Source organism: Canis aureus, chromosome 26 (genome assembly GCF_053574225.1).
Source record: "Canis aureus isolate CA01 chromosome 26, VMU_Caureus_v.1.0, whole genome shotgun sequence".
NCBI classification, from domain to species: Eukaryota; Metazoa; Chordata; class Mammalia; order Carnivora; family Canidae; genus Canis; species Canis aureus.
This window is the reverse complement of record NC_135636.1, coordinates 37315523-37331407: the sequence shown is the minus strand read 5'-3', so window position 1 is coordinate 37331407 and position 15885 is coordinate 37315523. Positions and strand designations below refer to the sequence as shown.

Genomic DNA, 15885 nt, shown 5'->3' with positions numbered 1-15885 from the left:
CAGACCAGGGCTTAGCCCTTTAGGGAGAGGGAGCACCTCACCCCAGTCCAACCTTTTGGGAACTGATTCCCCATGGATCCCCAGAACCCTGAAACCAAAGGGGTGCCTTTTAAGGGTCCTGCCTCTCCCACTTAAGATTCTAAGCAAGATGTTCACAGGGGCTGAGCCAGGAAGCCCCTCACCTCCTGGGTGTCGGAGAGGACTTGTCTCCTCCAAAAAAGGTGGGGGAAGCTGGAGGATGGGGCTGGCCAGGGCGCTTAAGCCGCTTAAGCCGAGGGGGGCGCCCGGTGCTCCAGCGCCCTGGCCCGCAGTCCCCGCGTGAGGCCGCCAGGGGTCAAGGCCGTGCCCTGCGGGGCCGGCGTCCAGGGGACTGGGGAATCGTCCTCCGGGTCCAGCCTGAACAGCTGCACAGCCAGGTGTGGTCGCGGAATTTGCTGTGTCGCCGGCCGGCGCAGCTGGAGCGGAAAAGCCTCAGTGTCAGCGCCCCCAGCCTGGCCACCACGGCCGAGGCGCCCCACATTCCTGCGCCAGGCGGAGCCCAGCCCCGCGGCCACATCCTGGCAGCCGCAGGACCCTAAGAGCTCAGCAGGGCCAGGGCAGGAAGGGACCAGGGAGGGACCAGGGGGAGTCGCTGGGCCTCCTGGCTCCTCTGCGCCCTGAGAACTGAGTCAGACCTCTCATCTATTCAGGGGGGACAGTGACACGGTGCTGGGCCTGTCTCACAAGTTACTATGAGCGGCCAAAGATGAGCATCTTTATTTCAGATGTGACCATCTATTGTGCGCCTACTGTATGCATGGCATCTGGTACAGTAGGTCTCGCTTATTTATCCGGGCGAGAAAGCTGACACCGTAGGGTTCTCATTTTTTCAGATGAAGAAACAGAGAGGTAGGTGACTTGTCCTACTGGCGTACGACCCGGGTCTGAATCCCAGGTCTGATGCCTTGCTAGCTGTGTGACCTGGGCTAAGGTCCTTAGCTTCTCTGTGTCTCAGTGTTTGCATAATGAGGTAATAGCAGTACTTACCTGTGTGGTTGTGAGAAGAATGAGTCAAAAACAATAAAGCACCTAGCACAGTGCCAGACAATTAGGGTTCAGTTAAACTAGGGGCACCTGGGTGGCTCAGTGGTTGAGCACCTACCTTTGGCTCAGGTCATGATCTAGGGTCCTGGGATCGAGTCCCACATCAGGCTCCTTGCAGGGAGCCTGCTTCTCCCTCTGCCTGTGTCTCTGCTTCTCTATGACTCTCATGAATGAATTAATAAAATCTTTAAAAAAAAAAAGTACAATAAAACTAGTTCTTCTTAGAACCTGGGTATTTTATTCCCTGTTTGGTGTTCTTTTTAAAAAATATATACCATCTCATAAATTGTGAAATATAACAAGTGTAGTAGATTTATAAAATATAAATATGTAGTTTAATCAATTTTTTAAAGTAAACATCTGACTACCTCCCCAGGTAAAGAGCTAGAACACTGCCTGTACTCCTTCTGATTCCAACGCCCTCCTTTTATCCTACAGGTAACTGCTCTGTGACACTGGGATACTCCGTTTCTTGCTTTTCTTTCTAGCTTTACCAGCGTTTTTTCAGACAACAAAACCTTAGCCCTGTGACCACCTGAGATAGGAGGGTCTGGGGGCTGCAGGAGACTGTGGGGGTGGTGGAGGAGGGAGTAGGGTTGGTGAGGGTGGTGCAGAATCCAAGGCAGCCCCTCCTGCTGCTCTCCCTGTGGCCTGCAGATGAGCAAGGCCGAACCCCACCCTCCTGCACCAGCCCTTCTGACTCTGTGCCCACAAGAGGAGCAGCCTGGGGCTGTGTGTGTTGGGGGCACCGCCAGAGGATACAACCCCCTCCCTGTTAGCAGTCAGGCAGCCTGGCCTCTGGCAGACACTGGCTTTGCTCAGCTGCCTCACCCCAGGGAGTGGCTAGTCGTCCCCTCTGGCCAGAAAGAGGTAGCCAGAGGTTAAGAATGGGGGAGGCATTGCAGAGGAGAGCTCAGAAGGAAGGAATTGTTGCTGGCTGGCCAGGAGCTATGGCCAGTGAGGGCTGCCTGCTGGGAGAATTACTGGGCTGCCTGCCCCCTCCCCCAACCCACAGAGAATTATTTCACACGCACACCAGCCAACAAAAGGGCACCTGCTGGTTGCTCTTCCTGGAATGGCTGCTTCCCACTGTTCTCCTGAACAACCCCTGGCTTCAGGGGCTCTACTGCAGACGTTTACACTTACATAGAGGTCATATCCTCCAAGACCTTCCCTGACCTTTTCTTGGTCCTATGGGGTCTTCTCCTCAGTGGCCCCAAGCATCCTCTACTAAATCCACTGTCATTCCACTGCAGCATCGTTCACACTTTATGGACCAGAAAATCCCTTTCCTGGTGATTTGTAATCTTGGAAATCCCATAAGATTAGAAAATAATAATTTCATAATTATTATTCTATCTTCTCTTCAGTTTATTAAAAAAAAAATTCACTTTAAAATAACTTCCTTGGGATCCCTGGGTGGCACAGTGGTTTAGCGCCTGCCTTTGGCCCAGGGCGTGATCCTGGAGACCCGGGATCGAATCCCGCGTCGGGTTCCCAGTGCATGGAGCCTGCTTCTCCCTCTGCCTATGTCTCTGCCTCTCTCTCTCTCTCTCTGTGTGACTATCATAAATAAATAAAAATTAAAAAATAAAATAAAATAACTTCCTTTACATCAGCATATTAATAATGATTCATTAATTTATTTGACAACAACAAAAAGAGTGCTTAGTGGGTCCCAGCCATCGTTCTAGATACTCGGGATCCTTCAGTGAACAAGAGAGGCAATGTTCCCTGCCTTCTGGACTTGACATTCAAGTAGTGAGGACAGAAATAAACTAGTGTGGGGCACCAGGGTGGCTCAGTTGGTTAAGCAGCTGCCATAGGCCCAGGTCATGACCCCAGGGCCCCGGGATTGAGCCCTGCATCAGGCTCCCTGCTCAGTGGGGAGTCTGCTGCTCCCTCTGCTTGTGCTCTCTCTCAATCTGTCAAATAAATAAATAAAACCTTTAAAAATAAACAAGCGAGTAAGTAAATTGTAAAGTGTATTTTATTTTTTAAGTCTTTAAAGTGTATTTTATTTTTAGTTTTTTAAAAAGATTTACTTTACAGAGAGAGGGAGGGAGAGAGAGAGGTTGGGAGGGGCAGAGGGAGAGAGAGTCCTAAGCTGACTCTTCGCTGAACATGGAGCTCAACCCGGGGTTCCACCTCACAACCCCAACATCACAACCCCAGCTGAAACCAAGAGTCAGATGCTTCACCAACTGTGTCACCTGGGCGCCCCTAAAGTGTATTTTTAAAAAGGATCTTTAATGATTCTCCTAATTCATAAACGCCTCCTGTTCTTTGCCATTTAAACAAGTGATTCAGGCCAATAATACTTTAAGACAGACCAAAGATGATTATTAAAATAAAGATCTTTTTTCCAGGGCAGCTCTGGTGGCTCAGCGGTTTAGCGCCGCCTTCAGCCCAGGGTGTGTTCCTAGAGACCCTGGATCAAGTCCCATGTCAGGCTCCCTGCGTGGAGCCTGCTTCTCCCTCTGCCTGTGTCTCTGCCTCTCTCTCTGTGTCTCTCATGAATAAATAAATAAAATCTTAAAAAAAAAAAAGATATTTTTTCCAATGGAAGCAAACACTGAGATTTTTATGTATTCCACTCTGGAAGAATGTAATCTCTATAAATCAAGGGCACTATAGTGTAATGTGATAATAAAGAAGAATACTTTTTTTTTTTTTAAGATTTTATTTGTTTATTCATGAGAGGTACAGAGAGAGGCAGAGACACAGACAGAGGGAGAAGCAGGCTCCCTGCGGGGAGCCAGACGCAGGACTCCACCCCGGGATCCTGGGACCCCTGGACCACGCCCTGAGCTGAAGGCAGAGCTCAACCCCTGAGCCACCCACCCAGGCGTCCCCAGAAGAAAATTGCATTATGAGAAGGCAGCACAAACTTACATTTTGCTTTTATTGAATCTTTAGCTTCTATATATGCATGTCCAACCTGGCCAAAGCACAATGGTAACCTCAGATGATTTCCATGCAACCATTCCACAGAGTTAGTGATTCTGCCTCCAACGAGGGAAATTGTGTTTTTAAAGGGTGATAAATCTTCAGTTATTAAGGAAACTCACCTATTCAACACATTGGAAGTCCTAACCTGTAGCCCAGTTGTTGGTACATAGCAAATTAATAAATGTTGCTTGGCTGAGTAAATGAAGGATTATCACCTTCACTAGATTTTAAGTTCCTTGAGGTCAGAGACCATATACTTGTAACAAGTACTTGGTAAATAGATAAAGAAAGGAATGAAACGAGTAATTGGGTGCTACCATGGTAGCCTCCGGCGGTGAGAACCCTGTTATTCATGGTCTTTTATCACCCTCTGGTGGGGAAGGGCAGGGCATGGTCCTCCAATGCCTTAAAACCTCCTATTTTTCAAACTACAGAACCCATTTGTGAGTTGTAAAATCAGTTCGATGGGTCATGATCAACATTTCTAAAAATTGAATTTGTAACTCAACAGAAAATATCAGAACATCTCATACATAGCAGAGGCAAATTCCGTCAGTAACTATCATAGAGTTATATTTACAGCTATGTCTTTGTATCTCTTAGTGGGTGTCTTCACTCATATGCTACATATACATTTTTATGTGTATCCTGGATTACAGCCAGTGATTTATTGCTAAGTGTTTAACAGCTAGCTCTCTAAGAAAATGTATAAGGGTATATGTGCATAGCTCTATCATAGTTTTCTTAATATAAAGTAGCATATAATTTACAGACAATAAAATACACAAATATTGTTTACTGTAAATTTTATATAGTAAATTGATTCTCACAGAATGCTTCCACTGATTTTTGCTGGACTCTTTTTTTTTTTTTTTTTTTTTTTTTTTGCTGGACTCTTGTATCTATAAACAACTTAGTTTGAACCATACTTGACAATGGAGTTGCATCTCAATCTAGACAATCAACAGACCAAATGAAGCCCTGATTTATAGTAATTGCCAGTTTCACTGGTGTAAAGACTTCCATCATGGCTAGTTTCAAGCTACCAGGGTAATGCTGCTGAACTCACAATTGGGAAAATTGCACTGTAATATGCCCTACAGATACAATGGATGTAAGTAATCCCAAGAGCATAGGTAAATAAGGGCGTATAGTAAAAAGATTAAGAAATAATGAGTTTGGAATATTTATGTTGAGTTTGTTAGTTTATATAATGTAACTTTAAATAATGGCTGTGTTTAACAGTCAGCTTGAAGAAGTTCTGAAAGCCTAACAATCTGCTCTCCTAGGCCTGAATGGGTTGGCTCCAGCCTACCAATGGACTCACAAAAGAAACATAAATTTTCTAATATGGGTTGAAGTTGAAAGAAAGGAAGAAGAAAGACAGAAAGAAAGAGAGACAGACTTCTCTAGAGACCTACAATTTTTCAGGTCTGGGTTTAACCTAGTCTTCAAAATTCTCCAGGGATGAAGTTATATAGGCTCCTAAGTGGAAACCCAAATCCTTTCTACAGAAATACAAATCCTGAAAGTTTCAGGAGGTGTATTTTTGAAAGTTCATTTGGGTGATGTCTGAACAGAGTTTCTATTCACCCAGCACCATTTCACCTTTTCTTGGGTTGGAAGGGCAGCATCTGGATTGTCACTGATGAAACCATTTTATTTTATTTTATCTTTTTTTTTTTAAGATTTTATTTATTTATTCATGACAGACACAGAGAGAGAGAGGCAGAGACATAGGCAGAGGGAGAAGCAGGCTCCATGCGGGAAGCCTGACGTGGGACTCGATCCAGGGTCTCCAGGATCACACCCCAGGCTGAAGGCGGCACTAAACCGCTGGGCCACTGGGGCTGCCCTGATGAAACCATTTTAATAATGTTCAGTGTACTTCCCTGTTCTTCACCATTATGGAGTTTGCTATGCAAAATAACAATAATTGAGCACCTGCCAACCTTCAGAACATAGAGATGGTTTCAGATACTATTTATAAGCTGCCTTCACTAATAACACCTTTCAGTTGTGTAGTTTTTATTTCCAATCATGAGAAACCAAAGTGGTGTGATCACCATTATATTTTCTTTTTAAAACAACTTTTTGAAAACCCAGAGACATCTTGCTATGGAAGAACCCTGATTAGATAAATGCAAATTTACAGATATGAAGATCATCTTAAGATGGTTTTAAGGAATTAATGCTTTTATTTTATTTTATTTTTTTTTTAATTTTTTATTTATTTATGATAGTCACAGAGAGAGAGAGAGGCAGAGACATAGGCAGAGGGAGAAGCAGGCTCCATGCACCGGGAGCCCGACGTGGGATTCGATCCCGGGTCTCCAGGATCGCGCCCTGGGCCAAAGGCAGGCGCCAAACCACTGCGCCACCCAGGGATCCCTGGAATTAATGCTTTTAGTCTCATTAATTAATTCTCTGCGTGAGAGTTTAAACATCAGTCCATGATAGGTATAAATCAGGCCAGTGTTTCCCAAAGTTTGGCAGCTATCATTGATTTAGGGGCATGAGATTATCCTAGGCAGCTAGCGATGACGAATACTTCAATATAAATGTTTTATTGTAATAGAATAAATATAACTGGCATACACAATCCATGATTTCAAGGATATTTTTGACTTGGGAGGCTATTCAGTAGGCATTTAAGTTTGAAATGTGTGCTGTTTAAAGAAAAGCTTTAAGTAAATATAGTATTGATGGTGTATGGACATAGCAAGAGCACTTAAGGTGGCTGTAATGGCTTGAACAGTGATTCCCAAAAAGATATACCTTAACCCCTGGCACTTGGGAATGTGACCTTATTTGGAAATAGGGTCTTTGCTGATATAATTAAGGATCTCAAGATGAGATTATCTTGGATTTAGGGTGGACCCTAAATTCAGGGACTACTGTCCTGATAAGAGACAGAAGGAGCGAGACACACAGAGGGGAGAAAGCCACATGCTGAGGGAGGCAGAGACCGGAGTTATACAGCTACAGGCAAGAAACAGCAAGGATTGCTAGCAGTCACCAGAAGCTAGGAGAGAGGCATGGACAAGAGGCTCTCTCAGAGGCTCTGGAAGGAACCCACCCTGTCAACAGCTTGGGGCTTCTGGCTTCCAGAACTGTGAAAAAATAAATTTTGGTTGTTCTAACCCAAGCAGTTCGCAGCAGTTTGTTAAGGCTGTCCTAGGAGACTGATACAATGGGGGAGGGAGCCTGAAGTTTGGGAAACCCTGAGTCAGGCATCCAGCCATGATGGGGGTGAGAGCTTAGCTCTGTGATAAACCGAGTGACTGAGGCACTGACACCCTCATCTAATCTTTACCCCCAGAGTCCAGCATTTTCACTCAATACAATAGTTGTCTCAAAAGTTTCTACAAAGGGCACCTGCGTGGTTCAGCCCTTGAGCCCTTGAGGGTCTGCCTTTGGCTCAGATAATGATCCCGGGGTCCTGGGATTCAGTCCTGCATCCCTGTTTGGTGGGGAGCCTGCTTCTCCCTCTGCCTATGTCTCTGCCTCTCTGTGTGTGTTTCTCATGAATAAATAAATAAATAAAATCCTTTAAAAAATAAATGTTTCGGGATCCCTGGGTGGCGCAGCGGTTTGGCGCCTGCCTTTGGCCCAGGGCGCGATCCTGGAGACCCGGGATCGAATCCCACGTCGGGCTCCCGGTGCATGGAGCCTGCTTCTCCCTCTGCCTGTGTCTCTGCCTCTCTCTCTCTCTATCATAAATAAATAAAAATTAAAAAAATAAATATGTTTCTTAAAATTTAATAACGTAACATTTAAATTGGGTTTGTTTTACGCACTTCTATTAAAAAAAAAAGTAAATCTCATTTCCCTATACCTGGGTCACCGTAATGACCTGGGCTTCGTGGAGTAACTCTCGGGAAGTGCTGAACTCCTCCTGTCTCCCCATTCTACAGATGAGAAAACCGAGGCACAGATGGAGCAGGTGTCTCCCAGCTTCCGAGAGAGACCTAACCGATGCCGATGCCGTGACCACTGCTCTAACTCCTACAGTGCTGCAGTTCTTCTTCCCCATCTCCAGCAAATACTCCCTGGAGCTTTTTTTCCCCCAGCCCCAGGGCAGGACTCCGCGCCTGCCTGCCGCCTGGCGACCGCGCCGGGAGAAGGGAGAAGGGAGGGCCGCGGGGTTCGGAACCGGACGCGCTGCAGAGGCGGCCGGTGGCCGGGAGGGGGAGCGCGAGCGCTCCTCGGGGGGCGGGGCTCGCGGGCGACGCGCATGCGCCGGGGGGAGGCCGCGGCTTCGGGGCGAAGCGCTAGACGGTGGCCGACGAGGTCCGGCATGGAGCACCTGGAGCGCTGCGCGAGGCTCCTGCGGGGGACGCTGGTGCGAGCGGCCGTGCGGCGCTACCTGCCCTGGGCGCTGGCGTTCTCCATGCTGGCGGGCTCCGTCCTCAAGGAGCTCTCCCCGCTGCCCGAGAGCTACCTCAGCAACAAGCGCAACGTTCTCAACGTGTAAGTGAGCCCCGGCCCCGCCGCCGCCGCCGCCCCGGTCCGCAGAGCCGGGCTTTAGCGGCCCCGACGCCCGAGCCGTGGGCCGGGGAGCAGGCGCGTGGCGACCGCAGGGACCCGCGAGCGGCTGGCGTCACCCGCAGCTGGGGTTGCACGCCCGGGCGGGGAGCGACGGGCGGGGCCGTGTGTGTGTTGGGGGACGGGGTGGGGTGGGCGTCGGGGGAGCCTCCCCTTGGAATCGGAGGCGGCCGGGACCTGTTGGGGGTGTCAGGCCTCCCCCTCCCCCCCCCCCACCCCGCCTGTGACCGTATCCATCACCACCCAGGCAAGGACCTGCCTTCTCCTGGCCCCCAGCCCTGGCGACCCGGCCCGGCCTGCGAAGTCCCGGAGGAGGGGCACCCTCCGGCCTCCGACCTTTACCCTGCATGACCCTGCATCTCCTTGGACCTTCTCAGCCGCCCAAAGTCCATGGCAGTAGCCCAGGAAAGCAACCAGCTGGGCTCTTTGAGACATCCTAACTCCACCCACTCACGCTCTCTCTCTCTCTCTCTCTCTCTCTCTCTAACTGGTGGCTTTCAAGAGTTTTGCACAAAAACAGTGTTGCATTAGTGAAGTTATAAAACTGCCTTGAAGGGAGCTTAGATTCCTCCTTAGAACGGCAGACTTACAGCGTCTCCCAAAAGGCAGCCCAGCTTTGCTTCATCTACTCAAAACCCTGGTTTCTCTCCCCAGCAGTTTTGTCAAGTGCCTGGCAGGTCTGGCTCTGGCAAGGTCCTTGCATATATCATCAGCCCCAGGGAAGATGTGAGTGACAGGCTCTGGAGTGGTGTCCCAGCGGCGATTGGAACCCAGGAAAAAGTCGTCCTGTCCTTGACTCCCCCTTCCCTCCTCACCCACCCCCCGTGGCTGCACTAAGAATAGATGATGATGATGAGTGTGGTTGTAGCCCCAAGTCTCCCTCCCGTGTGTTTTCCGTGGCTGGTCCCCAGGTCAGCCACTTCTGATGAGCAAGGGGAGGCAGACAGGCAGCTGCCACTTCATCTGGCTCCGGGTGAGCTGGGGACCCAGTGGCCTGGCAGACAAGTCCCTGTTTGTGGGTAGCCATGGATTCTGACATTTTGTTCCAAGCCTCTGTGATGATTGGAGGGAACCACTGAACCATTGGCTGTGGGAGGGATTTTGTCTTTATTTTTATTTTTTATTATTTATGATAGTCACAGAGAGAGAGAGAGGCAGAGACACAGGCAGAGGGAGAAGCAGGCTCCATGCACTGGGAGCCTGACGTGGGATTCGATCCCGGGTCTCCAGGATCACTCCCTGGGCCAAAGGCAGGTGCCAAACCGATGCGCCACCCAGGGATCCCCCTGTGGGAGGGATTTTTTTTAAAAAAATCACTGGGTCTCCTTAGCTCTATTTTACAGCTAGGAACACTGAAGCCTGGAGAAAGTCATCAGAGCAAGTTGAGTCAGAGCCAAGACTTGAACCCAGTCTTTTTTTAAAAAAATTTTTTTAGAAAGATTTTATTTATTTATTCATGAGAGACACAGAGAGAGAGGCAGAGACACAGGCAGAGGAAGAAGCAGACTCCCTGCAGGGAGCCTGATGTGGGACTCGATTCCAGGACTGCGGGATCTTGCCCTGAGCCAAAGGCAGACATTCAACCGCTGAGCCACCCAGGTGCCCCGAACCCGGTCTTCTAGCTTGAACTCAAGCTCTGTTCTGAGATCATTGCTGCCATGTAAGAAAGAGCCACAAGTAGAAAAATCACGGGCTTTGGGGCTGGCCAAACCTTGATTTACTCCGGGCTTGCTGGTGGTGTGATTGTGACCCTGGGCAAAATTACTGAACTTTCCTGACCCTCACCTTCTCTAGAAAATGGTGGCAAATGAGACCTTCTTCTCAGGGTAGCCATGAATATCCTGTGTGTCCACCATCCCAGGGCCTGGATCACAGATTAAGATCACAAGCCCTGGAATCCAATCCTAGCTCCACCGCTTATGATCTCTACTTTGGGTATGATACTTCTGTACCTCAGCTTTCTTATCTGTAAAATGAGTATCATAACAGTACCTACCTCGCAGAGCTGTTTAAGGAGTAAGGAGTTATTATATTTGAAACTTAGTAAGTGAAGTTGTTATCTGTAGTTTTTATCAGCTTTTCTTATTTCCCCTCCCTTGAGACTCTAGAGACCCGAGTCATGACATAGTTTCCTCTCTACCGTGTCCCCTCTCTTCACTTCCACTTTCCTCTCCTGCCAGATATTTTGTCAAACTGGCCTGGGCCTGGACCTTCTGTCTCCTCCTGCCTTTCATTGCCCTCACCAACTACCACCTGACAGGCAGGGCTGGCCTGGTCCTGCGGCGGCTGAGTACCCTGCTGGTGGGCACGGCTATCTGGTATGTCTGCACAGCCATCTTCTCCAACATCGAAGACTACACGGGCAGCTGCTACCAGTCACCAACCCTGGAAGGGGTCAGAAAGGAGCACCAGAGTAAGCAGCAATGCCACGGGGAAGGAGGCTTTTGGCATGGCTTTGACATCTCAGGCCACTCCTTCCTGCTGACCTTCTGCGCCCTTATGATTGTGGAGGAGATGGCCGTGCTGCATGAACTGAAGATGGACCGAAGCCACTGTCTCCACACTGCCATCACCACCCTGGTGGTGGCCCTGGGCTTCCTGACCTTCATCTGGGTGTGGATGTTTCTGTGCACGGCCGTTTACTTCCACAACTTGTCCCAGAAAGTATTTGGTACCCTCTTTGGTTTGCTGGGCTGGTATGGGACCTACGGGTTTTGGTATCTGAAATCTTTTTCCCCAGGACTTCCTCCCCAGAGCTCTAGTTTGAATTTGAAGCAAGATAGTTATAAGAAGTAAAAGCAAAACAAAAGGGGTGATAGTAGGACAATGGCTAATATATATATTTTTCATTATTTTATTAGTTATTTGACTAAATTATCAATCCTGCTTCAGAGAGGAAGCTTACCAGGCAGTTTTGGGGAGCGGTGGTGGAGGCTGGGGAGTGAGTTTAATTCCCACACTTCTTGGCCATGTCACTTTGTGTCACAAGCACCACCATTCCCAGTCAGGCACTTTCTGTCCCTGGCAAGACTTGACCTTAATCTGGAATGTTCCTTTTGTCTCTAGAGGGCAGAGCTAAGGTTCAGTGAGAGGACAGAATCAGGAAAGCCTCTGCTGTGTGGCCAAAGTGGAGGCCAGGGCCTCAAGACCCTTTGCTGCTGTCATTCTCTCCCTGATTCTGGGTGTCTTGTATTGTAATGGCTGTTAACACTGTGGTTTAACAGTATTGCCCTCTGGTCAGTTTTGCATAAGCACTTATTTCCAGCAGGGTTTTTTATAAAACAGCCAGCTGCCTGAAAGACACTCTCCAGTCATGGTATTCATTTATCCTCAGAATGTTATGTATTGCAACTGACTTGTGATTAGTTACCAAAATAGTTAAACTGGAGTGCCTCTCTGGCTGAGTGTTGGGTGATATTTATGTAACGAACGTTGCCGGTTTACTGTCCATGTTGTCTATTGTGTATTGGTTTTTGGAACAATAAGGTTACCTTTTTTCCCTATTATTTTGAGCAAATGCTTGATTGTTTTTAATAACAACTATGGCATTTGCTCTTTGTTGACAAAACCCCTGAGAGTAATCCACAACTTCAGGGCTTCACTTTGGTACGTGTGTGGATAGATTTGAGTTTTTGTTTTTGTTTTTTTTTTAGAACACTAATTTACTTTTTATAATCCAAACTCTTGGCTTATGGTATTAAATTCCACCTCACTTTATGGGCTGTTTTCTCTATTAAAAATAGAAGCCGGGGTGCATGGCTGGCCCAGTTGGTTAAGTGTCTGCCTTGGGCTCAGGTCATGATCTCAGGGTCCTGGGTTTGAGCCCCACGTCTGGCTCTCGGCTCAGTGGGGAGCCAGCTTCTCCCTCTCCCTCTGCCATTCCTCCCTGCTTGTGTTCTCTCTCCCTCTCCCTCTCTCCCCTTCAAAGAAATAAATAAAATCTTAAAAAAAAAATTAAGAATAAATCCCAAAGGCAGACATTTTAATAACAACTGGATGAATTTTAAGCTGAATCAGAGTAACTTTGCAAAATGCATACTTGCACTGACACTTTCCTGACCACACATCAGTGGTATAATCTGAACAGTGTGCTGATAAGCTCATTGATCAGTCTGCAGTGGCCCAAGGAATTTTTACATTTGGACGAGATTATGATAAATCAGAGGTGAAGGAAAATGTCTTCCATTACCTTCAATGGCAAGGAGCCAACCCATTTGCAAAAATGTCCCTGTTTAATATTGGAGTGACTTTGGCCCCCACCCTCCTACTTGTACCAACACCAGACCAAACCTGGGCCTGTTCAACTCGCCTTGAAATCGATCTTTTCTGTCCCCTTTGCACACTTCTCAATATCCAGCCTTGTCCTTCTGTGGCCTGTCACCTCCACCCACAAAGGTGCTGCTATAGCTCTGTTGATAGGACAGCCTGCCACCCACTGGCCCCCGCAGGCTGCGTCCTTAGGCCTTCTATACCCATCCCCTTGCACTTTGGGTAATCATCCTGGAAGCTTCCTTGATGTTCCTCCTCTCCCCACACCAAGTTAAGCCTGATAATAGCATTAACTGACAAGCACTATACTTGACTGCCTTAACTCAAGCTTAGATTGTTAGGAGCTTGAGGCCTGGAAAATCTTCAGGGTAAATTGTATTTCATACAAAGATGTATTTAAAATATGTAGTTGGTATTCCATCAGGTTGCATGTTAATTCATATCCATCAAAACGTGAGCTGGGATACATTGTACCCAAAAGTGGCAGAAATTCTGGCACTGAGATTTCAGAGGTGTCACCAGAGTGCTTTGGGAGCATTGGCCAGATGTCATGGGCCCCCTGAAAATCTTTTTGCCCTCTAGAATTTCTGTGTGTAAACAGGGAATGAAAGCGGGGGTGAAGTAGGTGGCAGGGGCTGGTTGAAGGGGTTGAGGGCTCTCCTGAGTTTCATGTTCAGCACCAACAGGCAACAGGCACAAGATGACTGTACACGTTCATTTGTCGCAGCTAAATCCCCAGCCATTTCTCTCTGGCAGATCTGGTTCAGGCTCAGCATTGAGTTAACTCTGTGACAAGTGTCTGTGACTGACCTCCGTGTGTTGAGTGGTCTTCCACCATTTCCTGTTCAGTGTTAGCACCCTTGCCTTTCTCCTGGGAACATGCTCTGTACCCCTGTGTAAGATGGCATGCTGAAGCTGAAAGAGTTTGGGCTTAGGTAAACCCAAGATGTGGGTTCCAGTGTTGGTACCAGCACTGAGGGTCGTCTGACCATGGGCAAGCTTCGTGTCCACATCTGGACAATGGAGACGATACCATTAGGATTAAGGGTAATGATGTATGTAAACTGCCCAGCACCTGTGCTCAGCAGACGCTAATCTCCTGTCTCCTTTTTCTCGACAAGCCTTTAGAACTTCTTGGCTCCTTAGGAAGGCAGGGAAACAAGCCTCTACTTTCTAGCACTCAGCTAGAAGTCGGGCTACCTGGCTTTGAGCTGGATCCTGCTGCTCCGTGTTTCGAGCACCATTTGGGGTTTGGGTCTTCCATTGAAAGAGCCTTGCATCATCTTCTGGAAAGTGTCTGTTGTCCCAGGTGCTAAACAAGAAGCTTTTTTTTTTTTTTTTGAACAAGAAGCTTTTAAGGGCATCTGTGGTCCCAGAATGCTATGCTTGTTTTGCCTCTCCATGCTGAGGTTCAGTGACGCCTCATTCTCATGTGCATCTGTCATAGTCTGAGTACCAGATTGTATTTAGAGAATGGCTCTTGCCGCTGTTATGCACACAGAGATAGTGTGTGTAAACAAGCAAATTTAGTAAACTGGAGATAATGAAATCCCACATTCCATGTCTCATGTGGTCTTTTCTAAAATCCTTGAGAAAGCCGGGAACCTGGAAAGCTCAGCCTACTTGATGACAATGATGAAGCTCTTACCTGAGCTACTTGCTACATAGGGTGTTTCATGACTGTACTCACTCTTTCTGTGTCCTCCTAAATCCTACAAACTAAGTACATGCTTGGTCATACATCCCTTAGCTTGATTGACTTCTTCCCTCATATCCATATCTGAGGGTCCTGAGGTTTGGGTCAACGGGATTTGAGAGTTTTCCTGGCAGAAGGAGAAGAGTTGAGTTTCATGGAAGTAACACTGAAGAGGAGTTACAAAGTTTGTTCGCATGAGGTCGGCTGTGAAAGTGCCCTGTGCCCTGGAGGCCTAGACACATGTGACGGCTTTCTCTGCCTTTTAGTGCCCACTCATTTGTCAGCCTGACCTGCTTGGCACCGCGAGGTAGTGTCTGTTGAAAACTCCATGGCTCCAGGATTAGAAAAGCTCCTTACACTGCACAACTTCCCCATGCGGATTCCTTCAGTGGCGCCAAACTTCTGAGTTCATATATGAGCCGGGGGCTGATAGGGTAGGATACACCCCCTCTCTGCTGCAGTTTGTGGTCCAAAGTCCATGCCACAGGAGCTTCAGGTGTGTGCCAGGGTTTCAGAGGAGAATTTGACACATCTGTGCAGTTGAGGAATTTCCAGGCTTATGGAGAAGACACAGCAGGAGCCAGCAACCACCATCAAGTGTTCTGAGTGCTGGGGCAAGGTCAGGGCCTGGGACCATAGAGCAGGGAACAACCAGCTGCCCTGGGGAATCAGAATATTTTCACGGAACGTAACTGCTCTTGTGGGTCTTGAAGGATGGGGAGGAGTTCAGGCACTTAGGCAGAGAAGGGAATTCCAGGAAGTGAGAATAGGATGCACAAAGGCACGAAGATAGACATACTGTGGTGATTTTTACCCAGACAACACTTCTCAAGAAAACTGATAGTCCCCTCATTTTCAAGAGCAAGAGAACACATAGAAAGGACAGTCAGTGGAGGTGATGGATGGGCCCTGCTGTGATCTGAAGAGCACTCAGCTAGAAGTTGGGCTACCTGGCTTTGAGCTGGATCCTGCTACTCCTTGTTTTGAACTTTCCTGTGTAACTGGGAATTCATCACTCCCCATCTCTGGCTCTCAGTTTCCTTATCTGATAAACAGCAGAAGTAGACTGAGTAATCTCACAACTCTTCTGGTCTATTCTGTTTCTCTATTCTGTTTGGCAAAGCTTCTCAAGCTGGTTATGACTCCTATTTCAGGAAACAACATGAAAAGAAACTCAGAGCTGAGGTGGCAGCTGGTTTTCCAATGAGTGATGGAGGAGCCTACCTCTGGTTACTCTTTATCCCCGCCCCCCGCAACAGTCTGCTTCCATAGACTAACACAGCTCAGACCTGATTGCATGTGTTCATCTGGACTTACTGGACACTGGGGGGCTCAGC

The 15885-nt window shown here is 47.9% G+C and overlaps 1 protein-coding gene across 1 annotated transcript; it reads left to right on the top strand.

The window, feature by feature from the left end:
- Positions 1–8281: 8281 nt before the first annotated feature.
- Positions 8282–14408, top strand: FITM2 (fat storage inducing transmembrane protein 2). The gene is made up of 2 exons (XM_077873264.1): positions 8282–8508; positions 10764–14408. Exons 1-2 carry the CDS (start codon positions 8336–8338, stop codon positions 11377–11379), a joined length of 789 nt encoding a protein of 262 aa, XP_077729390.1. The 5' UTR covers positions 8282–8335; the 3' UTR covers positions 11380–14408.
- The last annotated feature ends 1477 nt before the right edge of the window (positions 14409–15885 follow it).

Bases quoted from the DNA above. Each gene is read 5' to 3' on its own strand.
- FITM2 (XM_077873264.1), top strand. From the start codon at position 8,336: ATGGAGCACCTGGAGCGCTGCGCGAGGCTCCTGCGGGGGACGCTGGTG. The intron at 8,509-10,763 runs GTAAGTGAGCCC...CTCTCCTGCCAG, and splicing joins AAGCGCAACGTTCTCAACGT to ATATTTTGTCAAACTGGCCT.